Source organism: Falco cherrug, chromosome 3 (genome assembly GCF_023634085.1).
Source record: "Falco cherrug isolate bFalChe1 chromosome 3, bFalChe1.pri, whole genome shotgun sequence".
In the NCBI taxonomy this organism is placed as follows: domain Eukaryota; kingdom Metazoa; phylum Chordata; class Aves; order Falconiformes; family Falconidae; genus Falco; species Falco cherrug.
In genome coordinates this window covers 70,236,068-70,262,652 of record NC_073699.1, presented here as the reverse complement: position 1 = coordinate 70,262,652, position 26,585 = coordinate 70,236,068, and the positions used below count along the sequence as shown (strand labels likewise).

General features: G+C 35.9%; 1 protein-coding gene across 8 annotated transcripts in view; it reads right to left on the bottom strand.

Annotated features, from left to right (window-relative positions):
- The window catches only part of ZNF236 (zinc finger protein 236), a 93,006-nt gene that overhangs the window by 48,673 nt on the left and 17,748 nt on the right, over positions 1-26,585 (bottom strand). For 7 of the 8 annotated variants that reach the window (XR_008731288.1, XM_055704370.1, XM_055704374.1 and 4 more), the window contains exons 4-12: positions 25,256-25,434; positions 21,955-22,079; positions 18,449-18,621; positions 15,919-16,065; positions 13,917-13,988; positions 7,391-7,594; positions 5,597-5,825; positions 3,592-3,864; positions 1,263-1,466 (exon numbers count right to left, since the gene is read on the bottom strand). Coding sequence is in view for 7 of the 8 variants with exons in the window: in XM_055704370.1 (XP_055560345.1) it covers positions 1,263-1,466; positions 3,592-3,864; positions 5,597-5,825; positions 7,391-7,594; positions 13,917-13,988; positions 15,919-16,065; positions 18,449-18,621; positions 21,955-22,079; positions 25,256-25,434 (1,606 nt within the window). In the remaining variant the exon portion in view is untranslated. The remainder of the gene's footprint in view (positions 1-1,262; positions 1,467-3,591; positions 3,865-5,596; positions 5,826-7,390; positions 7,595-13,916; positions 13,989-15,918; positions 16,066-18,448; positions 18,622-21,954; positions 22,080-25,255; positions 25,435-26,585) is intronic. The other variant, XM_055704372.1, reaches the window with a different exon arrangement.

The window sequence follows — 26,585 nt, the reverse complement described above, 5'->3', positions numbered from 1 at the left end:
TCCCATCAAATGTGCCACTCAAAGATTTTACCACTATTACAGAGCAACAATACTAGTTTCTTGTCAACTCTAAAAGAAGTATTTTTTTTTTCTGGGAACCATGGACATATTGTCAGTAGGTTGAAAAAACATGACACCTTCTAGACAAATGGTGGAACTTCTCATTTTTGCATTGAACATTCCAGTATCAGATGACTTCATGTGTTACCAGTACTTTTAGGAAACAACTTTTATAGTATTTCTTCTATGTTTTTCTTCCCAAAAAACCTGGAATTTCACTGCACAGATCTAAAGTGCTTTTTTCTTTAAAAATGAAGAAATAGGACTGTACCTATTCAGAGTTCACTTAAAGAAATACTGTGTGATCTGAATAGCTAAAGCTGTCAGCTAAGTTTTGTTGCTACCCTGAAAATTTGAATGTCTTATACCCAATACCAAAATAACACCTGCATACAGTAATTTTTGGAAGCAGTGAAAGCAAAAGGGTTTTTAAAGTATGATAAAGATTTTATCATTAGAAGTTAAAGATACTACCAATATAAGATTCTGCTATGTAAAGTTGACTCCGCAACAGACAAGGCAGGGGGGGTTAGCAGGCTGGTGGTGAGTCAAACAGGGAAGAGTAAATGCCTTGCCCACTACATTGACAACAATATATATTTTCTTGATTGAGCTATAACAGAAACTGACCTTCTTTGAAAAGGTGGTTTTATGTAATACTGTAACCATTATTCTACAACGAATTAAAATAACTGTATGAATTCTCTATAGCATGTTCCAGAATTATTCTGCCCTTTTTTGAAATATTACCACTAATAATTACCACTAATCCAGTTGAGGTCACAATTATAAGAAATACACTAAAACTATACAACATACCAACACATTAATGTATGTAATTTTAACAAACAGGATTATCTTAAGAAGAATCTAGGTCATAAACTGTCTGTCATTTTTTCTATACCCACAGTCTAACAATATTTAAATTATACTCCTCTCCTAATGCAATGTGAAAATGCACACACTTTTTTCTGGTAAGGATTATGCAACTTCTCTGTAAATAAAAATATTCTTCTTAACTAATTCTAGTGCAAGCAAACTATAAAGTATGGCACTTTTCTGAAGTCTGATTATTTCTGATGACTTATTTCAAAGTGCATCTTTCTGAGTAAACTCTGAACATGTTTGCCTAATTAAACTGTGACCTCTATTTTCTAGTGAAATCCAAATTTCAAGAAAGTTTGGATTTACTTGCTCTTTACCTAGATCAGTTATGAGTATGGGCTCTTGCAAAGGGATGTCTGGTACTGGAACAGTCGTCTTTCCTACTCGAACTTTTGCAGGTTTACGTTGATGTCGCAGCTTTCTTAGTTCGGTATGTTTAAAATGGGAAGCAATATGAGTTTTCCGGTGGCCTGATGTTCTAAACTTTTTGTCACAGTGAGGACAAGCAAAAGGCCTAACACCTGCAAAAGATTAAAAAAAAAAATTAGTTTGTGATTTTATTTCCACCACTCTAAAAATGTAGCTTTGAAATACAGATTCTCTTTTCTGCATTTTCTCTGTTTTCTATCAGTGTTCACTATTAAATAGGTTTTCAAGAGATCCATAAAATCACATCAAAAGTAAATACGAAATTGCTGAACTACTAACTGGCTGCAGCATTTATCACTTCAAGCAAGCTCGTTATCGGGAAACTGGATGATGCAAAATTTCAAAGGGTTCCAGAAGCTACCCTAAGAATTGCAGATAGTGGGTCAAGTGTCCTTCCAAAACAAACTGTTAAAAAATTGTGAGAAAAAAGAATGAGCAAACACACAGAAAAATTATATCTAATAGGATAAAGAAGAGGAACAGTGATGTGACAAAGTTTAAAGAAATTCCAGGTTGGTGTCTGAAAATGTCAGCGCTGTTTGATGGCAGTCAAAAAAGCACACCAACAGGAATTAATCAAGAAAGACATTTGCAATGCAAAATCTGGTAGAAAATCTCTCATTGGAATGGATACCGGAGATCTTGGTAAATTACAAAGGCAAACAGAGCTGGTGAACTTTCAGCTTTTGCTCAAGGGGAAATCTTGGATTTAGAAGGCTAGGAAACATGACTGGGTATCATCAAGAAAGCTCTATAAAAATTGTAGGTAGAAAAAACGCACAGGAAATAAGAATGAACCATGCTTCACAATACAGTAACTTAAACATCATATGAAACCACCAAGCAGAATCAACAGAAAGTACTTTACTCAACATGTAGCTCAACATTTGGATTCATTAGTTAGGTTGTTATAGTACTAAGTTCATATGGGTTCAGTATCAATTTGTTTGCTAAGTGCGGAGGTACAGCCTGCTTCATAAAGCCCTCAACCCAAAGATTACTGGAAGCTAGCTGTACACTGCTAAACAGCATTAATGCAGGCTTCCCCTTTTCCACACACGGCCATCACAGATGGCATATGGGGGCTAGATGAACCTCTAACCTGACCCAGTAAGCCTAACCTGCTAAAGAGAGGAAGAAAACACATCAGACAGGAAAAACAGGCGTGCTGAACAATGGCTAAATACATGCTGGAGTTCCACGAACACTGGACTACCTATTTTTCAAGCCACCTAGTGCTTTTGCAACTTTGAACAAGTCTGACTTCTTTATAAATAAAGGTTGACTTTAAAGTAACAGCAAAAATACTGCTTTACAAGTTTACAGAAAAGAAAGTTAAAAACTTTCTGCAGATGAATCCAACATCGATATTTCATGGATTAAAGTCATCTGACTATAAAACATATTGAACACCCAACACACATAGCAGCTAATGAATGATACTTTTGCATAATGTAAATACAGAAACAGGAGTGAAATGAAAGAACAGCACATTTTTACAAGCTTATCTTGCTGAAAATTTACTTACCTGCAAAGAACAAAGAAAGAAAAGAAAAGAAAAGTGGAAAACAACCAGGTAGTCCACCAAGAGTAGAAAATTAATTTTTCTCTATACAGAGGATAGAAGTTCAGCCACAGAAAAACAGGTATTGAAGACATCACATATGATGTGAACAAGGACCATAAGAACAGAGGAGTTTTAGGATATGCAGTGTAAGATATTGAAAGCAGGTAAGTTGGTGAAAACACGAAGTACACGTTACTGCTGAAGATAAAATGGGAAGTAACGAAATAGTCCTGAGTGATACAGTGAAATTATCAAAAACTGTGTGGAATGGGAGGGCAGCAAAGATGCAGAATAATTACAAAAGGTAACTGGGGATAAGTAAAATCAGAACTCAAATTCTAAGAGCATGAGTCTTTAGAAAGCACAATTAAATACATTCACAATAGCGGTATTAAAAAGGAGCGACAGCTGACTCATCAGCAGAAAATTAAATGTCCATATTTTTTCTAAGAGCCCCAAGTTTCAAAGCCATGAAATGCTAAAACAAAAATATAAAAGTTCATCATGTAAGACACTAAAAACAGTTCATTCTTTAATAGATGTCAATGACATGATAGACATCTCTACAATTTAAGTGCTTCACATTGTCGTTTTTCATCCAAGGTCTCATCCACATCCTAGAAAATACAACAGCAGTTTTGAGGCCTTACCTGTATGTAGACGAATGTGAACTTTTAAACTCCCTGAGGTGGAAAAGCATTTCATACAAAATTGGCACTTGAAAGCTTTAATGCCAGTATGTGTTTTTATGTGTGCTGTCAGAGTACTCTTAACAGCAAAGGCGCGGAAACACTGGGGACACTTGAATGGCTTCTCATGAGTATGAATGCGAATGTGACGCACTAGATCACTTGGTTTTTTAAATTCTTTAGAGCAATACGGACAAACATGCCACCTTATTCCATTTTCTTCACGTACAGAACCTAAAATAAAGAACATCAAAATGAATATGTCACAAAAACATTTTGCAAAATAGATGCCATTACAACGCATTTTTGTGAACAATTAACTTCTCTACCAGATACTGTCTACTTCACAAAAACAATGATGGGCTGGAATGAGAAAAACAAAACCCAAGAGAATCCTGTTGAAATTCAAACATTTTTATGCTACTGAAAATGAAGAAGATAAAAAAAAAACCCTTAAAAATGTCTGACTACAGAGAACAGAACAAATGCAATGTGCACACCACTTAGAAATACGGAATGTAGTTTTAATGCAATATAATATACCAGGTAACTTATAAATACCATTTCTAACACAAAATTACACAACAATTAATATAACTCCTCAACCATAACCACACCAAACTATTTCAAGCACTAAAGAGTTATCTAACTGGAAGAGATATTTTATATGGCACTCTCTTCTGCAAATTCAGACAAATTAGACTTTATAAATTTTTAAAGGAGTAAAAACTCCATAAGAAGTCTGAAAGATTTACAATTTAAGGCCACTTTTTCACAAAAGTTGTTTTATGATCCAAGAACCCTAAGCTCTGTCCTAAAGCAACAGCATAGCTTTTCTCAACAAAAATGGCAAAAGAATCTTCTAAATCCTACTGGGTTTTTAATTCATATAAGTTGTTCAATCAGATATTTGCTCATTTACATCTGTTCATGCAGTGGTTTTCTTCTGTAAACCACATCAACAAAACTGATTTTATCAAAAAATAAAGGCGGCTGTGTTTGACTGTACAGCAGTAAACTTTTATTTTTATTTGCAGAGTTAAAAATGTTGTTACTGTTACACACCAGGAACAAAATAGTTATTAGTACCAGAGCTAAGAATTAATGCTGATTTTTAGTAGAGTTATGCTGGACAAGATGAGTTTTCAACTTTAATCAATTTCTACACCCCTTGCAAAGGAAAAAGCAATATCAATGTATCTATGAAGATACTACAGCCAGAGCTCAATGACTGCTTATTATAGCACTGTCTCCACCAGGCCAGCCATTAAAGTATGATGGCTATACTTGGAACAAACCACTTCTAACAACCTTCAAGCTTGAGCTACCTTAACACTAAAGTTGCATTTAAGCACACAGAGACAAAATCCAGGCTTGCATACGCACAATACAGTATGGAGGTGGAACGTTAACATGTATTTATGGTGACAATATCACATCAGTAGTGTGATTCCAGAGGTGCCACGAAGTATCTTCGACAATGCCAACCTTCATCCTTCCTTACACGGCCTAGATCAGTGAAGATCTGCATGAGGCAGCAGTACTGCACTTCTGCCTCTGCGAGGCCTCACTTCCAAAGACAAAGAGCAGTGCTTGCGAGAACTCTGCTCTGGGACACACTGTGAAAACTCAGTCCTTCTCAGAGAAGGATGATTGGAAAAAAAGGAAAAAAAGATTCACATTCTTTCTGTTTAGTCCTCTTCCAAAAACTCCACTGATCTAAACTCAGAAGATTTAACAGTGTAATTTCACTTAATGCCATTCCAACATGTTTTTGTATCAGTATAAGGAAAGTTAAAAATACTACTAATCATAACTTATACACATGCTGTGTTTTAGACAAGAGTAAATTAAGTTCATAACTAGTACACAATACATTTTGGATATCCCTTTGTAAAGCCATCAACACACTCATAAATACTACAGTCCTTAAAGCACAAAATGTAGCAAGCAGTGGCCACATTACCAGGTAAAAACGATGATTTTTTCTTAATAACCTTTTTTTCTTTTTTATCCAGTTTATCTGTACTCTCTTGCTCTTTATCTTGTTCTGTATTATTAGAATCAGCTTGATTATTTGAGTGAGTCTGGATGTCTGGGTTCTGATCCTGGGCTCCAGGAGTCTTAGTCTGGCTGCAGTCAGTAGAATGTGCAGAGACGGGAATGGAAGACAACCCACTGTTCTCTAAAGCTTGCTAAAAGAGAATGAAAAACTTACAGATTACAAAAGAAACATTCCACAGTTTACCCAACTTTTCTCAAACAACTATTTAAAACATATCATGCAAATATAATTAAAGGAATTATATGTCTCACCCTCCCAGAATTCCAGCTGGATTTCAAACTTCCAAACACATTCTTACACAACACCGAGTTCTGATTGTCTGTGAGATTTTAAGTTGCATTTCTTGCACTAATACATGTGCCAACAGCTACCTTTCAGAAAAGCGTCAATTATTTCTACAGAATCATTTGCCAGGAATATATAGCCACCTCTTACGACTACTACATGAGAGAATATATCGCCACAAAGTCACATTTGAAGCCCATCAGCTTCTGGAAAAGCCATAGATGGTATAAAGAAAAATGAAGGACGTTAAACCAAAGAAAGGCTTGGAAGAGCTCAAAAGCCTCTGTAACAAATCACCAATAACCACCTGACTGAAACAAGAGCTATGCACCCTTTTTCATGTACACCCAGAAGGGACTGGAGTGCAGGCACCTTTATGGATACTATTGTGCCCAAAAAGGTTCTGGATCAAGGACTTCAAACACACATTTCAGTAGGAATGTGTAGATATTTGATTGCTCAGAAGAAAACTCCGTTCTGTTTAGTTTGTACAACAATAAGATTAGTGATTAAATGCTCATACAGTAACTTAAGAACCAACCCACTTTTTTTTAAATAGCTATCAAGATAATAGTAGTATTTCATGTTGTAATTTGCTGCAACTACACATCACCTTCCAGACGTCAGAGAACTCATCACAGATAACATGGTAAACCTGCACATAGCTACAAATAACATCTGAAGTCCTCCAAAAGGAAATGGAAATGGTACTCAAAAAACTAGATATGAAAAAAATAGCTTAAAGGTTAGCAGGCTACCGTCAGTAGTAAAGAATAATATTCTCTGCCCTGTTCCATCCTGTTTATGCCTTTATGCAGTGGAGGCTACAGAACAAGCATAGAAAGTTGAATTACTGCCCTGCATATCTTCTGCTACATTGCATCTCCTACTGCCAGTATCAAGGACAGAATAATGGGTTAGAAAAAGCATTGGTCAACCTAGGAAGGAATTTTCTTGCACAGCTGGGAAATACTCAAATAGCCCTTTTTAATTAGAACAGGATAAAGGCCCCATATACATTCTTATTTTTTAACCAGATAGAAGCATTTTTCCCCTCTTAAATGTCATCAAGTTTTAAGCATGGCATAACTTTAGGACATGTGACAAGCTCCATCTTAGGCAACAGGAAAATAAGCCAAAGTTATCCATAAAATGTCCAGGTATACATCTGTACACTTAAAGCTTTCTTCTAGGTCATATAATCAATATTTATAATCTTGCTTTTGTAATATTATACAGAAAAGATACTTGGTCAGGTGATTAAAGAATTCTTTCTTGACTGATAAATCACTTAGAAATGCAGAAGAAATGCTATCATTGAAAATATCAAGAACAAATAAACAAGACAGAACAAAATAAAAGCAAGAAAGATACCACTGAAATGTAGTTATTCTAACACAGAGCTCTTACCTGCAAAATATCTCTATTGATTCCCACTGCAATGTTGAGTTGTTGACCAGGTTGTTGAGGCTGGTTATTTTCTACAGGACCTGGTTCTGATAATTCAAGAAGCTGCTGGATGACATCAGTTACAGCCTGCTGACCCTGATGAGCAGCAGCTGAGGACACCTGGTTTTCTGTCTGTTGAAGAAGTGGAGACCGAAAATGTGTGGCCTGAAATATATAGCAGTACATTTGTAAAGGAAGATGAAAAGTATGTATGAACTCACCTGTTCGGCTCCCTTATCTGAAAGGTGTTAACTGTCTACCACAAGGATGTCCACTTGTTTAAGACATAAAGATTATACAGAGCTGTCATTCAAGACCTGCTCATTCCACTAAGGAGTTGTTTCTGTATATCCCTTTTCTGGAGTTCTAAGCTGTGAAAACTGTTAAGCTTGCAGCTTGAATTAAGTTTATTTTAACTACTGAACCTTCAACCAGTTTACAAAACACAGGATCAATTACTGAATTCCGCATGTAGAGGCTACAAGAAAAGTAATTCCAAACCAAATAAACAGCACTAACATGGTCATCTTTTTGAAGTTCACATTTAACAAATGCAAGTCCTTTGGAAAAATAAGCTTTTATTAGCTGAGATTTTTTTGCATGAAATTGTGTTGTTACATCAAAACCTTTCAGAAACAAACTACTAACTTCTCCCCTTCAACTTCAAATATTCTGTATCTCTTAGCTTTAAAATAATTTCCTTATACTTTACAAATTTAAATACCCACGGAGCTCTGCCAACATATGAAAAAAACCTTAAAGTCTAAAAGTCAAACCTCTATCTTTGATTTGATAATTCTATCTTAGGCTACCTTAAAAACAAATATGAAGAAAAAAGTGATAAAAAGCCTTGGAATTTTTTTTAAATCAGAAATAAAGATCAAATAAGTATACCATTACTGAAATCACTGCTTGCATTCACTTACTTCACTGCAGAAGAGAAATATATATTTATATAATAGCTAGCCCCATAATTCTGTTTTGTAGAACACAATGGATACTTGCTTCTAATGTTCACTGCTGTTCTCTAAAAGTAATCACTTCCAGGTATATATGTGCACTCACACAAACACACACACACATATATATATATAAAATGCTATCTTCTTTCAGATCATTTTTAACAAAGAATAATCTTAGGCTTCACATTTGTAATATTTCTCCCAATCTGAAAAATCCTCTGAGATTTTCTTTATACTGACACACTACACCGGACAGTTAAAATGACACTGTCACCATATTCAAGGATGGTTACAAAAAAACATATTAAGAAAAATTGTCTTGACTCAAGTTATGTCGTGCAAATGTGATGAAGTGTTCTTAATGCTGTCTCATGAGATTATATAAAACAAACCCTTACTTCATTTCTCCGACATGCCTGTGAGAACAGCACTTGCTATTTTGCCAATTTAACCATTAGTTTGTCTTTTTTCACCTCACCAGTGGGACAGATGGAAAGACTCCATCCCTTCAGATTCCAATTTAGCAAAAGTGCTATAAACATTTCAGTACGTATTTTACAAAATAAAACACACTATATGCCATCTTCATTGCAATAAATAGGAATTGAAGCAAAGCATGTAGCAGCTCTTTATAGGGTTCATTCATTTTCTTGGAATGGAATGCAGAGAACTCTTCAGTAAAGCAGGAAGCCTACACTAAAAGGCTATAAAATTCTCCCAGGCTTTACAAAGAGAAAGAAAAGAATTGTTAATGAAGGAACTGCTCAGTATCATTGACATGAAAATTACAGTAGTACATGTAATTAGCCAGTGTGTTCACATATTATACTGCAGTTTACATACAGTCTCATGGAGCTTATCTTTTTTGAAAAAGAATATAAACATACGCACATTTGTTACCATTACTATAAAGATACCCTTTTCATTATAAAAAATTTCAGATTTTAAAAATAGCATGGAGAATGAAGCATTTTACTACCTCATAATTCCACATTTGTTCAGTTAGAATAGCGGACCTTGTAATCACCCTTAGTCTGTCTGATCTGCTGTTTAACACAGGCTGCGTGACTGCTCTGAATGAATTACTCCTTCAATTAAAATAACTGTACAGAAATTAGAGCAGTTCTTTAAATCAAGTAATTTATTGTGGTAACTTTTTCTGTTGCCATCCAACTTCAACAAGCTGCCACAACAGTAAATTATCCACACTAAAATTCCATACTTTATTTCAAAGTGTGAATTTGTCTGGCTTCAACCCTCAGAACTTTTCTTTTCTATTAGAGAGATTACAGATTTTTCCCTTTTCTTCAAAACAGCAGATCAAGTCATCCTTCAGTATTTTATTTGACGGGCAAAAATAGGAAATGCACCTTGAATCTCTTCAATAATAAAACACATCATATAATACATCAGGAATTCTGATGGCTCCGATTCCTCCTATATCTTTGAACACAAGTTCATGAATAGTGAACACTATAAACAGCCAAATGACAAAAGCAAAAATTGCCAGAATGAAATACACAGGACATAAAACGTTTTTGTTTCTATGCAGTTTCTTTTCTAAATAAAAAGACCAATACTAGTCTTTCCAGGCAAGGAAAACCTAACTTTCAGCTGATGTATCTATTATTACCTCTTTCATGCCTATTTATAAGGGGAATTCAAAATCCTTGAGAACTCCTGTGCTGTGAATGTGGCCTACTTTTCCTGTTTTTCTGTATGTGATTTTATTCTTAGCTATATTAGGAAATAAATTGCTTGTTGCACCCAGCTCACCAAGAAATCCAGATCACTCTGTATCAGTGATTTGTCCTCTTTATAAATTACCTCAATCTTTGTATCACTTTGATCAGTGATGATTTTTTATTTTCTTCCAGGTCATTGATAAAGCATTAAGTCAAGATTTAATCCCCCAGGGACCCCATCAGAAACACAGTCACGACAGTGATTCCCCAAGTCCCTCTTTTACAAGTTCTCTCAGTTTTACTCATGGTGCCTCACAATTTTAGTACACCATTCTATGTGAAAATATAAAACAACCATACCTTTTATCACCTCCATTACAAGGGGGAAAACGAAGAACCATTAAAGATGCAACTAGCTCTACTAAACATTAAACATAAATATCTGAACATTTATCCTAGTTCAACAGATGACAGCAACTGCACGTCAAGAAGCAGGCTGTGCATCTGCAGGCACAGAAACAAGCAGACAGTGTATCAAGGGAAGAATATCTGAAAACATGTAAAAAAGTTGCTGATGATTCACTTTAGCATTGAGGTTTGTCTGCATTAGCTTTGAGGTGATGCCACGCACTCCTTTTCCACAGGATTCCCACACCTCTTACAGTATAGTTACTACTGTAAAAAGAGGAGGTACTCTAGCAAGCAGAAGGAGGTTTCTGCTCTAACTGCTAGACTAGAAAGCCAGGCTTCTCCTTGCTTCATTTCCTAAATCCACCACATGGAGACTGAAGTTGACATTGTAAAGGTTCACACTTAAACTGCTTGGCGGCTCAGCAGTTACTAAGTCATTCTCTGGAAAAGAAACAAGTTTGAAGATGCTAAGACTAAGGATGGAACTGGACCATTTTTATCACTTGGTAAGCAAGAGCACCAGCCAATTCCGGGAGAAGGAGGCAATGGGATCCATTGCTCTGAACTGGCACCTCCCACTAAGGAAAAAAAACCATGGCACTCTGCATCAAGTACAGGGAACCACACGATATGACATCCTGACACAGGAGCCTAATTTCAACATTCAGATTCAATGAAAAAAGACAAAAACATCCTCTTGACTTTTAAGAAGGCGGCACACCATCAGTTTCTCTCTGGAAGTTTATTTGCTGGAGAGCTTTTGAATACAAACCACCCTACATGAAACAAAGTCAATTTACAGGAGAGTAGGGGTAGAGAAATGGGGGAGACGCTATGCAAGACTTGAACTTTAATATCTTTTTTTTTTTTAAGTGACTTCTACAATACCAATATGAATAGACAGACTACATTCTAGGCAATTTTCACATTCCTTTTCTGGAAAATAAATCTGGCATAACTATATGCAGACTGTAATTTTGTAAAATTTCAGTATTTAGGAATATCACAGAGCATAATCATAGAACGATTTAGGTTGGAAAAGACCTGTGAGGTCATCAAGTCCAACTGTTAACCAGGACTGCCAAGTCCATCACTAAACCATGTCACCAAGCACCACATCTACACGACTTACTTAAATGCCTCCAGGGGTGGTGATTCCAGCACCACCTCCCCGGGCAGCCTGTTCCAATGCTTGATCACCCTTTTGGTGAAGGAATTTTTCCTAATACCCAATCTAAACCTCCCCTGGTTTCCTCTTGTCCTGTTGCTTGTTACCTGGGAGAAGAGACTGACACCCACCCCTCTACACCCTCCTTTCAGGCAGTTGTAGAGAGCAATAAGGCCTCCCCTAAGCCTCCAGGCTGAACAACCTCGGTTCCCTCAGCTGCTCCATCTAAGACGTGTGCTCCAGACCCTTCACCAGCTTCGCTGCCCTTCTCTGGACACGCTCCAGCACCCCAATGTCCCTCTTGCAGTGAGGGGCCCAGAACTAAACATGGGATTCGAGGTGGGGCCTCACCAGTGCCCAGTACAGGGGGTTGACCACTTCCCTTGTCCTGCTGGCCACACTGCTTCAGATACCGGCCAGGATGCTGTTGGCCTTCTTGGCCCCCTGGGCACACTGCTGGCTCGTGTTCAGCCAGCTGTCCACCCCCACCCCCAGGTCCTTTCCCCCCAGGCAGCTTTCCAGCCACCCTTCCCCAAGCCTGTAGCGTTGCATGGGGTTGTTGTGACGCAGGTGCAGGACCCGGCATTTCTCCTTGTTGAACCTCACACAACTGGCCTTGGCCCATCGGTCCAGCCTGTCCAGACCCCTCTGCAGTGCCTCCTACCCTCAAACAGATCAGCACTCCCTCCCCGACTTGGTGTCACCTGCAAACTTACTGAGAGTGCGCTCGATCCCCTCATCCAGATCGTTGATGAAGACATTAAACAGAGCTGGACCCAGTACTGCACCCTGGGGAACACCACTAGTGACTGGCCACCAGCCAGAGGTAACCCCATTTGCTGCCACTCTTTGGACTCAGCCAGCCAGATTTTCATCCAGCGTAGAGTACACCCATTCAAGCCATTAGCAGCCAGTTTCTCCAGGAGAATGCTGTGGGAGACTGTCAAAATCGTTACTAAGGTGCAGGCCAACAACATCCACAGCCTTTCCCTCATCCACCAGGCCGGTCACCTTGGCATAGAAGGAGATCAGGTCAGTCAAGCAGGACCTGCCTTTCGTAACTCCATGCTGGCTGAGCCTGATCCCCAGGCTGTCCTGCACATGCCACGTGATGACACTCAGGATAATCTGCTTCATAATGTTCCCTAGCATATGTAATATGGTACATTTAATCCAGTATATTTTCAATGAAGTGTATCCTAATGGATGATGATGTTCTTTTTAGGCCTGTGCTTTCACACACAGAGCCTCCCTAAAAACCAGGCATCACTTCTGATACCAGTCTTTACCAAAGAAAATAGTTTCAATTGGTTAAAAAGAAAATGAAACATTACTTTAAATAAACTACTTTTGAAGAACAGCCATTTTTAATATTCTGTAAAGTCTTGCAAGAAACACAGTATAACTATTTATCTAATACAGCAAATATTAGTAATCAATTAGTTCATATAGTTCTGCTCTAAGTTAACTGGTCTTGGAACACTGAATTCACACTACAAGATAAAAAGAAAAGTGGACAGACTGGTTATGGTGACTTCAAAGCAATACTGCCACATTTCCTAGTCCTTGGTTTTGTGGATTCTAGTACACAAAACTATGATCAGTGGCTGAAGTTGGAAAGGGGAGGACTTAAGTCAAATTATTCTGTCACTAAGACACCGTGCTGCAACCTACTGCTGACAAACAATATGCTACATGGTCGCAACAAAACATGCTACTACTCTCACTGTGACTCGCACATGAATCAACGCTGCTTGCTACTGGGTTCCAGAAAGCTAGCCCTGCATCATCCTTCTCCAGCTCCACGGGCCTTTCCTGAGTTCCATGGGTCCACTGCTGCCTCAATTCCAACCAGCTCAACCAAAATGAACACAGGTCTCTCCCTCCCCACCCAAACCACGGTATCCCTGTGAAGTCAGACAGGCAGGATAACCCAGTATTTTTAAGAGTCCTTACTGTCCCCTGGTCTTTTTATACACAAGAGTATTTGTCTCCATTTTGAGGAACTAATGAACAGAATTACATGCAAAATCATGCGCATATAACACAGGAGGGAATATATAATCCATTCAAGACCTGTTCTGTTTCTAAATAAGTTTCTTCATTCACCAAGAAGCTTGCCTTCACGTATTAGTTGAACAACTTATCACAGAGGACCATTGCATACCCTTTTTCATCAGTTCAATGAAAGTTTACAACACTGTAAAGTTTCTCCCACTTTCAGCCTTGACACAAAGATATGACAGAAACTCTAGACTTACATTCTTCCACTTGTTATCAACAGGTTGCAAAAGATTAGCAGGGGATGTTGTTAAAGGCTGCGTGACAGAGTCCTACAAAGAAATGAAAAGGAAGTACTTTAAGCCTTTGTACAAAAAGAAGAAAAACATTGCTAATATCACACAGAAAGGTAGCACTGTTCATTTTCCCACAATATGGAGACTAGGAAATGAGCCCGTGGGAGAGATACAAATGTACACTGAATCAGTAACATTGCTTCATAGCTTATCTATGTTGAAATAACACAAGTTACAGAAACCAACAACTTGGTTATAAGCACTGATTCAGCAAAAGACAAATAACAGCCTTACAGTAAGCATATTTTACAAGATGTACTCATGTATCACACTACTATTCGGCAGCACAGCACTTCAGGAAACTTCAGCTTTTGGAACATGTATTTGTTAAGGACATAATCATTGTTCATCCCCAGGTAATAACGAGGGATGACAGAGACTGATCATAAACTTCAGAACAGAATTATTATACTGGTCATTTGTTGTTAAAGCAGCTATGCAAGTTTTGAGCAGAGTGAACAAGTTGGTACTAATCTAGGAATGCTAGTGCTGATCTAAGAACGTGGCATCTTTCTATAGCAATAAAAAAAATAATCATTATGTATCTGCAGTTTCAGATATAAAAATAAAAAAGCATAACACTTAGTATGAAATTGACTTGTCAGTTTTCTTTGTTCTTCCTTGTTAAAATTCTAGGCATCTGTTTTTAGAAAAAAAAAATTCTCCCATTTTGCTTATATATTGTATGGAGGTATTTACTTTTCCCCACTTTCATGCAAGCAGAGAAGTATGCATCATGCAGCAAAGATAATACCAGCACACTGCTGTATGCAATGTAAATGCAAAATACCTAAGCAAACCAAAACAAGAAAAAACAGAGCTGGCCAGAGAAAGCAAACATGAGGTAGTACAAAGGAATTCTTTTCCATCCTGCTTTTAAGATTAGGCTTGTGAATGTAGAAATGTACAAAACCAGAGATTATATGTACTTGCAAGCAAACAGGACACAATAGTCTTTTTTTTAAAAAAAATTAATTAACCTGAAGAGACAAACAGCATCTGCCACAAAAAAAAAAAAATATCAAATATAAAAAAAAATTCAAAATGGTTCTCCAAACACTACTAGACACTTGTTTTCAACAAGATATAGCTGCACAATGGAGTTAAGACTTTAAATTTTAACCCTCCTCTTCAAAGTCTGGTGTTACTTGTCATTCATTGAACATTAAAGCATGAAAGTTGGAAGTTATGCAAAACAGAGCAGAATAAAGGTAGAAAAGGTAGTTCTATCCAAAGACCCAAAAAAAGTACTACAATATATCAAATATGCACTGGTTCAAAAAAATAAAAATAAAAATCTTAGGAATCCAGAAGCACTTTCTGAACTTTAGCTCCTTCTTGTACCTTGGTAAAGAAAGAAAAATATTTAGTGCTTCCAATACAGCTAACATTTTTCCCTTATCATCTGTCATATAAGAAGCTAACAGTTAAAATCAGTTATAAGAAATACTCAGAAGAAGAATAATCCACTATGTGCTTATAGGGACTAGAATTACATGAACAATTTCTGAAAATTAGTTGAAATCAATATATATAATATGAATAGTTCTAAACTTCATTGTTCCTGTAAAACTTCTCGATTATTTTTATGTTATCTGGAGAGGAAACCTTTCCTACCCACACAATCTGTCAGCACTATAAACTATAGTTTACTTAGTTGTAGAATTCAATTGTATTTTCAACCAAACCCTCAAATTCTAAACCCTTTTTTGCATATACTTGGCCAATTTACATACTGCCAATATGTAATCATGCAAATCAATTCCAGAAATTGCACAAAATGTAAAATTACAAGAGACAGCTACAGGTCTTTTAGTTCTAACCTATCTGAAGAATTACTGGAATGAAGATCTACACCCAATTAAACTCTTAAAAGCATTTTCACAATATACTGAGCAAAGCTTACCGCTGTAACATGAGACACATCTGCTGAAGAGCTCGCAGAATTCTGTGGACCAGCCATGTGCATCTTGCTGATATGTGTATTTAAACTACCCAGGCTTTTGAAGACGCAGCTACATTCTGTACAGTTGTATGTAGGGCCATTCTTCACCTTCAGTAAAACAAAAGTAACTAAGTAAATTTTGCCTACATCTACCAAATACTATGTTTTTCTTTATTTATCCACATAACAAATACACTATGGGATTATGGGAAGTAAAATAGTGTATTTTTCCTTTTTAGGAAATATTTACTGATACCCAGTTATGGATCTATCTGGTGTCTCTTGGATATCAAGTCAACTGTCATCTACATGCGTGACTGTCATCTCCTATTACCACTCCTCAATATCAGGAAGCACCAGAATGCAAAACAAATGTCATCTGTCAAATGAGGCCTCAGACTTTTCCCTCCTTATACTTTCCTACTGTTACATGCTTAGAAAGAAAACCAAAATGCAACTTTGTCAATTAAGATGTGTCTGAAGATGTTAACATCATACATAATACAAACAGAAATGTGGAAACACAAAGAGAAAAAATGTAGATAGTTTATCTTCAAATTTTGGCTCTTCTGTTTACTTTTGCAAATTTCCAAGAAAAAAAAAATCCACTTTTCAGGTCAAAGAAGAATGAAGGCAAGACAGACTGGGCCATAGGGACTCCATGAAAAAAACCAAAACCAAACCACCAAAAAAACCCAACATGGTGAAGGGCAGGGATGTTTAATATATAGTTTGTACTTAATTTAAACATGCAGGATGAGAAAGTGATCAGCAGCAATTTGCTTGGGTGCTTCAGGCCAAGGGGTTGAGGTAATTAAAGCAGAACAACCCTCACTTCCCCGGCTTCCTCTGCCTATCCCACAGAAGTAAGATCCAGGGCAGTACTTTCAATATATAGGGAACAACAGTGTCTTCAAAAGGAAACATGCTGCATTGCTTGCAATATAGCATGGACTTTTTTATTTTCTGACATTAACTTAAACTGGTACCGAGACTTTCAGAAGAGGCACTAACTAATAAAACACTGGTACAACTAAACGGTGAATAGGAAGTGAGAATCAAGCTGGTTCATTATCACCTGTAATGTTATTTTGTGACTGTCTCAGGCTAAAATAAAGAAAACAGAGTTCTGCATGCACTCTTGGAGGAAACACAGTGACAGCAAGAAAGAAAAAAAATATCTATAAAGGATCCAAAGCAGTAACTAAAATATAGGTTCAGGATCATGAAACACTGCAAAGGATGTAATTAAGAGACAACATTTCAAGTCCCTTATCACACACCTACCTTCCCCCTGCCCGCCCCCCCCCCCAGCTTCTCACGAAAAAAAGAGTAACATGAGAAAAAAGTGGAAAATATTTTTGGCTTGATCCCCAACAATCTTGTAGTATTGAAAAAAAATCAGTGTAAATTATGAAATTCATGTTGGTGCATTTTTTTACGTAGCAAAAGCTATCACATATAGGGACCTGTGAACAGTGAGGAAGACTAGTCACAAAGTTATATAAAATGTAAACATATGATATATAATTATGCATAACACAAACCACTAAAACACATTAATATGCTAAGACACATCCTAAAAGTAAAAAACTAACATGCTAAAAGGGTCCTTAGTAAAAAAAGAATCCAATAAATAAGATCTATCGTTGAACACAAAATGGAAAACAAGAAAGCAAATCTCAGAGTTAGGGGAAAGAGTGAAAGCAGAGATGATATTCTGCATGCAGGAAAAAAAAAAAAAAAAGAGAAAAAAGCTGCCTCTGTCACTTCATACTTTCCAAATCAAAACTAGGTCTCTTTCTACTGGCATTTCCAACCACAAATCACTAGAGTCAGCAAGGAATTGCTGAACAAAGTTGCACAGCCAATGTTGCTCAAAGGATCATATTACATTAGCATAGCAGTACCTTTCAAATCTTAAAATTGTCTGTCACAAAGAAGAAAAAATCAGCATGAAGAGGTCAGAGACAACAATGTTTTTTTATCTCATTTTGTAATTTTTTTCTACCTATAACTGAAAAACCTCTGAAAAAGGGAGCAATATATATACTTCAAAGACAATTTGCAAGTATGCTCTATGATGGAGCTTGTGGGTTGCTGTCTGGCCTTGAAATTTTTCACCATTTTCTGCTTTGCTGCTTTTGGCTTACTTTCATCTGATTCTAGCCCTCATTCTCCCAAGACTGACATAGGTACATTTTTATACACCTGAAATCACTAAACATTTATTAATCTATCAATGTTCTGAAATGACAATGGTAAATGAAGGTTTTGCTAATTATCCTAAGTACACATTTATTCAGATTAAGCTATTTTAGAAAAGCCCACAGGTAAAACCAATAAACTGAAACCTATACTACAGCAGTAAACCTACACTGGCTACAGAAAGCACCAGAGAACATAGGAATAGCAAACAGGACAATTTAAATACTGAAAATGAAATAAGCAGTATATTAGCACCAACCACTTTATGAATAATTGTATTTACCTCTGAATGAACTCTCTGTATGTGTGACTGAAGATTGCCTTTCTGAGAAAAGGCTGCAGGACAAAAGGCACAAGCATGGGGTTTTTCACCAGTGTGCTTGATCATGTGGGTCTGCAATGCCCCCTTCTGGTTAAAGGCTTTTCCACATTCACTGCATTTGAAAGGTCTTTCACCTGAAAGGAAAGAGGAGGAAGAGGTGGGATAAGGGGCTTTACATAAGCATTAACAGTTTCCTGTATTTCCATGAAAAATTGTATCAGCTAAAATAAAATATTGCATATAGAGATCTGTACATACACACACACAAACATACGTTATTCGGTGTTTTGACAATGACATTGTTTACCTTGACCATCTTGGCATCTACTCTGATGAAGCTTAGCGAAAAACTTTTACAACCTAGTTGATGATTATCAGTTAAAAGGGGTAAAATAAATGAAACCTGTATGAAACAACTATCTAGAACAGCTTCCCTCAACTCGTGGTTTGCCAGATCAAATTGTTACTCAAAACCACTGGAGGAAAAGAAAAAAGGGAAAACAAAACGAAAACTACACATGCCATTCTTTCACACCAAATCCCATAAAATGCATATATACCTGCACAGAAACAAACAGGGGACCAGAGGGTGGAATGGACAGTAATAAATAACTAACAGTTAAAAATTTAACCTTTTATTTAGTCTAAAATCAAAAAGTCTCACAGCAACACTTCAAAAATGGCCAATGGTTCCCACTCCCCAATAAATATTAAGAGCCATTCATTCTTTACAACCACCTACTGAAAATACGCAATAAAATAACGTTTCTATTATATGAGATATTGTACAGCCCTGCTCAGAAAACAATTTAAGTAGAATGTTCATATTACTACTGAATGTTAAAGAAAAACTAGGCAATAATGTTACAGGAATGCTCTGTCACTATTTCCTGATTCTGGTGTTCTCAGTACTGTGAATACTTAACAGTTATTTGTACAGTAATGAATTAAGCATGAAAAACTCCCCAGAAATTCTAAGTGACAAAACATAATAGAACTGCATACACATATTACAAAGCTATTTACTTTAAACACACAGATACTAAGAACGAAGTTCAGTTTCTTATAACCATGTGTCTTAAATGACTACTGGAAATCTCCACTGTGAACTCAGTATTAATCTTTTTTTTTTTTTTCTTTTCATGAAATAATTCAGCTGTGACAACTCCAGGACCTCGAAAACATTTAACACTTTGCCTCTGCACCTTTCTATAGCAAAAACACAATGAGAATGCTGTACATTGTGTGCTCCACCAGTATTAATGCGTGCTAAATACTATGCACACTAAAGCAGTTTTCATCAGTGTTTTTATATAACTTCTAATTATATAGCTGTAATTACATCTAGTTTAGAATGATTAGTTCTTAATTAAATTCACTTTAAAATGAAAGCAGCTATTTTCAGAAATAGATTACAAGCATGTAACTCACATAGTATGAACTCTGAAGGAATGTATATTTTCTATTCTGCTACTTCTGGATTTTGAAGATCCTTTAAGGTCTGCAGGTCTTAACTGTATGTTTTTTAATGAAGATTAAAATACAGAACACTGACTCAGATCATCTTGGAATAAAATGATAAAATTCCTATTGGGTTTTCATAGGTAAAAAGTTTAGCTTCCACCAATAGCTGCTGGTGGACACATACAAGTATAGCTTCAGGTTAAGTTTGCCTATTTAAGTAAAACTCATTATAAAAACTGTATCTTATAGTGTGGAAACATGGAATTTCTGTGTTTCTCAAGTATAACAATAAAATACAGATTTGGGAGGGGAAATGGGGAGTTCATTACTTAGTTATTAATATGGGAGTTGCAAACCCTGAGACTGAAAATTTTTTCCCAAAGCATGTAAGTGCTAGAAACTAATAGCTATGAACAAAAGAAGTATTGCAATTAAGACACTAATGTAATGCAGTACAAGTAGCACAGACATGCTCTTTTAACAATTAAAGACTTAAGCATTCTAAATTCTTTAAAGAAGAGTTCTTTTTTTCTACATGTTTTACAGTACCTCAAGCAATTGGATGCCAGACAGATTGTCTGCAGATTCAGAGTCATAATACACTTCACAGATCAAATGACTATTTGCTAGCTACTTGGAACTTAAGATGACCTACCATCATGTGCAGATTGGGACTACATTTTCCATCTCTGGTCTCCCCACAGCAAATGTCTTTTTATTCTTAAAAAGAACTATAAATGTTCTTGATCTTTTTAAAGCTTAAAAAAAAAGTCCTCAACCAACTATAGTCTTGTTTCATTCTGACCAGAATAAGCTAAAATAACGTATCAAGTAGAGAATAGACGCGAAGTTAATTTTCAATTACTTTCTTTGGATATTACTTTGAGGAAAAATTCAGAGCAGGTACAAGGGTGACATCTTGTGTTACTATTCTCTAACTAGATCTATAGAAGTTAAAAAGTTTCCCAAGAAAGTCATGCAATGGAATTTAGATTTCTGTCTTGGTAAACAAGGTCATTCTTGTAAACAGCAACTCATCCTATCACTGTCTGAACAGACTGCTAATACAAACAACATTACATGCTTACATAATTGACTAGTTCAATTAGCTATAAACTAGTCAATTATGTAAGCAATTTACTCACAGGATGGAAAATACATACATATTGCACATCACTGGAGCACCTTCAACGAAGGTTTCATTTAAAGCCAAACTCCTGCTATATTATGTATAGCTGGTTAAAACCTAAAAACTGTTCTTATAGTCCCCTGTGCACTTCAAAAACTTGCATATTATTTTATGCTTGGCATTTTTCAGTTATTTCAATTGCTTAAGGGTTAAACATGCACATATTTATTTACAGTAATTTAGCAAAAAACATTTACTATTCAATTCTGGCCAGTCACATGCACTTCTCCAAGTATCAAAATTGCAATCTAAGTTCATCACCTCCCAAGTTCACTTTGGATATCCCAGAAATGGCAGTTACAGTAAGTACAGAAAATATATGGCAGTAACTTTAAATAAATAAATCTAAAACCAAAAGCCACTATGTTAGTGGCATTGTTCATTCTCATATACATCTATGCTTTTGGGGATTTTAAATTTTAGAACCTATTCTCTGGAGTATGTAAGATCTTAATTTGGAGCAGCTGACTGGCCCTTTTCTAATGATTCTGATTTTAGGCCCTGCTGAAACTTTAAGTACCAAAACTGGTATTCTGTAACAAATGAAACCTATGAAGTACTCCAAAGAAAAAAAAAAAAAAAAAAGGTAACTGTTTCTAATGAGATACCTCTGGAAATTTAAAAAGCATACAGGTTTCCTAAGCAAAGGAATTACATACAGGTTGTTTTAAATCAGCAGGTAACAGCATCTAATAAGCCAAATGTATTAATGCTATTTCAAGTCCCAACAGGGCAAAAAATATTTAGCATTTGACAGGTTAACTGAATTTTGTAAAACAGATGCAAACTAAAATAGCTACTTCCACAGCCTTACCTGTGTGTATTCTAACATGTCGTGTTAACTGACTCGGTTTCTGGAACGTCTTTCCACAGTGAGGACAGGAATAGGTAAACCCACTTCTGTCAATGTTTCTATTATAAGATCTCGTATTCGATACCCTGTCATTTAAAAAAAATATTAGTAATTTAAATAAAATAATCTTAATATTAAACATTACTTTGAAGAAGCTTATTTTACCTCATAATTTTTAACAGTGTAAATCTGATAACAATATATAGTATCAGCTGCAACAGTAAAAAAGCAAACAATTTTAATGATACTGAAAGAACAATGAAAACAGCACCTTTCTAAGTACCTACAAGCACCAATAATTGTAGTTATTTCTGTAATAAAATCAATACATCTTAGAGGTTCTCTAAAGACATTTTCACTATGAATTCTTCCAGAACTATACAGTGACTTCACAGATATTATTTTGGTGGGGACGTTCAACTCTGTGCATCTCCATTTCTTTTGCTTGAACATAGCAAGACTTTAATTCTTAACTTGAGTATGAAGATCTCATTAACTAGAGTACCAATGCAGTTGCTGAAGTCTAACATGAATAGGTTAAGAATGTAATGCCTCAAATATTCACCACTGCCCCTCAAATACAAACCACACTCTCCACAGAGACACAGTTAACAGTTGATACAAATTCCCAAAATTCATTTCTTTACAAAGCAGATTAATTAGTTTAAATGACTGCTGAAGAACATCAATAGCAATGTGGAAAATCAACAACTGATTTTATGTTGGAAAAAAAGGAAAAACAAAACCCTAGATCTTACAGGCCATCACAACTCAGCTAAACAAGCGGAAACCAGAAGGCAGTGGACAAACCAATACAGTATATAGAGTACTCCACATTTTCCACAGTGCCCCAGTATCTACACTTATACAGTAATCCAACTTGTCAGTACTGCTTAAAGCTAACTGAAATTACACAAAGGTAAGTACCTGGTATTTTTTCTGATCTGAAAGAATTAGCTAACGTGCAGCAGATGTGCAAAACACCACCACCACCTTTGAAACACAAGTTGGTGTACCAATGTAAAAGATATGCATGAACTGTTACTTCCCTGCTAACACAGGAAATCATTAAACTTCTGCTCAAATGCTGTGCTTTCTACTCTAAGAGAACATAGATACTCAGTATATTTAAAGAAAAGCACATTTCCCTTCCAATTACTTCAAACAAGTATTACATGCATTTTTAAACTCTTTTTATGATCTTGCAGAGTGAGCACAGAATGCGGGTAATATATTTTACTTCCACATATTAATTTTATCTACAAAAACTTACTGAAGTACTCAGAGTAAAGCTGACTGAAGATTGAAGAGGAGGAGAAATAACATGTGACAGATGTTACAACCTCTTCTTTCCATCTCAGGGCAGATCTAGACCAGCCTGATTGTCAGAATACACTCTTTGATAAGCAACGTCTGTTTCAACTACAGCTGCAGCACTTTACTAAAGGAAATAATATTCAATTTGGAGGAAATTGTAGGGACAACCCTTAAAGATCTGATCACCTTTAAAGAATTTCATCATTTAGGGTCGTAATGACCATTTGCTTTTTAGCAAAAGGCAGATACTAAATTTGAATTAGAACTTCGGAATAGTTTTCCATTCAAATGATTCAGAGACCAAACAAATACCTTTTTGGGAAGGGGGAGTGCAACCACTCTATGAAAAAAACCTAAGGGAGCAAGGCTCTTTATATTTTTAAATCCTAAAAATATTGTGAAGCTGAAAAGCAGGAATGAAACTGACTTATGTCTTTGAACTTTAAATATACTGTACAGTCAAACAAATTAGATCAAACTAACTTTTAATAATCCATCAATTCATCTTTTCCTGTTTAACAGTATGAGAAGAATATGTTAAATAACAAAAAAAAACAAAATCAGAATTTCCTTGTTTTTCCTTTCAAAATCATTTCTATTGAAATACAGAAGTTCTGAGCTACATTAGCTTTGTGATGAAATGGAGGGGAAACACAATTCATTAACCTGGCTCACATACGTGGGTTATATTGGTACTGCTGGTGAAAGGACAGTAAACACCATTATGGACAGCAGTTTATCAAATTCAAATGCAACATGTTTCTACATCTGAACTGATAAATAAGGCGAATCTCACATAAGGAAGCTATGAATCCAGAAATAATCCACATTTAGGAAAATAAACAAATCATCATGGAGCACTTATATTTCATTTATGTCAAAATGTAGCATGCACAATACTCTCTCAAAATCACAGCCATCAGACTGCATTCACTCCTCTAATCTTTATTGATTCATTCTAACTTACACGAGATGTCTGTAAAAAGAATGCTTTTGTGTGTAATGTAATGCACTTATATAACCCAATACAAACATAACTTTATACTTCAAACCCTCAATTTTCAGCTTGCAAATGGAAATCACAACTACAGTTCTTTAAACCTTATGGAACACAACTAGTAAGATCTTACAACCTCTATCATCTGCTAATGAAAATAATTGGAAATCGCCAATACTTCTCATTTTTAAAAATGTATTTTCTTGTCTTTTTTGTAAAAACAGAGTGAAGATTGAAAGAGAAATAATCTATCAAAACTTCAGGCTTTCTTAAGGTATAAACTTCATCAGGAGAAGTAAGTTTTCTTTCTTATAACTTAAAGGAATTTTCACCCTCCTAAAACTGAAGCTAAACTAGAGAGCTGAAATAAAGGACAAAACAAACATTCACCGAAAATAAGAACAGCATTTATTAAGCCTCTTCTTCCCTTTATTTTGTGCTTTTTCAGATTTACAAGAAAGTCATAGCAGGTTGTGATGAGGACCACTTGCAAAAGATGATTAAACTTCAAGGAACAACTTATGTCTTTGCAGAAGGTAAGCATCAGGACTTTTGCAATTACAATAAATGCCATGTAAAATTAGTGTACGTTTGCTTCAATGTACTGCCATTAGCCTTTAAAATCGTGAATGAACACACTTCAAAAATCACTTTGTATCAAGAAAACTTAACCTGTATTTACAAATAGCTAGTAGATGGAACTATGGATTAGTATGGGTGCCTAAATACAAAAACAGAAGGAAGGGGGAAAAAAAAGCCTCCAAAAATAACCACCTAGTTTAACAAGGTTTTAAAAACCTAATGCCATTTCATAACAGCATACCAGAGAAAAGAAATTATCTGCATAGATCATGATAGTTTGCTGACTGGAAATACTACTCCTGCCTTCCCCAGCTATCACCATAAAAGTAACATCTGCTCATTTTGTCACAATCCCACAATTGTCACCTTATTTTATAGTGAGTTTTCATATGCTCCTTTAGCTGTGAGGAAGTTTCAAATTCCTTTTTGCAAGACTTGCAGCTGTGGATCCTACTGCCTGCCAGTTCTTGACGATGTTCTTCCATGTGTATGGACAGCTGACTCTGTAAAGTAAATTCATCTCCACACTCTGAACAGATAAGATTCTGAAAGAAATAATAGAGACTGATTTTTCAAAAGATTCCCAAGCAGCAATACACACGCACAAGCTTTGCTCAAGTAGATGAACGTATCCTTCTATGGACATTGGCAGCTGCAAGCAAGCAGCAGCAAAAGTACACAAGCAAAAAAGTTTATGAGCCCCATAATATAAATCATGAACAGTAATCACTGCAAGCTTATGGCAATATTTATATTTTAAGAAACTCCACTGAAAATTAGTTCTGAAATAGTTCATATGGTAGCAGAAACAAGCAGTTCAGTACCATCATCACCACTTTGTACTTTCTTGGTATGCTGGTTCAAGACACACACAGAAACCTACACCAGTGTCATTACACTATGGTCTACATAAACTTTATAAAAAATACTTTCTAACCAAAACCATCTTAACTGTAGACTCAGAGATTTTACACTTTTACTGGTTAAAGTGATTCAGACTGTCACTTTTTAACATTGATCCCCCCAGAGTTACTACTGACTTTAACATAGCTTCACAAAAAAGACAAGAGAAATAAATAGGGACTCATACTGTTTTTGACAGATACCTCTTCAACCAATTAATGTTACAGCAGTGTTAAACACCACTTTCCAGTTATATGAGTATTCCACGTTATTTAGAATGGAGATTATACGTGTAATGTTTCATGCAAAAGCACTGCCATTTCTCTAAAATACAGAAGAATCAAAGTCAAATACTGTTTCAATGAAAACTAAAAGATCTGCCTTTATTTGACTTCCTTTTGCTTTTCAAAGCCATTTATTTCTCAATGTATTTTTATTTTACAAAATCTAAGCAGAGTGTTAAGATTACATGTCTAAAAATATTCACCATCTCTTTGGCAACACATCTTGTTACATATTCCTTACTGGTATGCCTAAGAAACTTCAGACAGTTTTTGTCTCAGTTCATTTTTCAGTAATAGTGATTATCACTGCAAATGGAACTGTTTTTTATCCTCCTCCCTTTTCTCTTCTTGAATTATCAACAGGAGAAAAAAAAACAACCCAGTGTGCATTTAAAAAAAGATACTGACAAGAATGTTTTAATCAAGAGAAACAAAGATATGCCGTACTATTTTTAAAATGCTATGACAATAAATTCGCGCCCTAAGCCTGAAAAAAAACCCCAAAATTC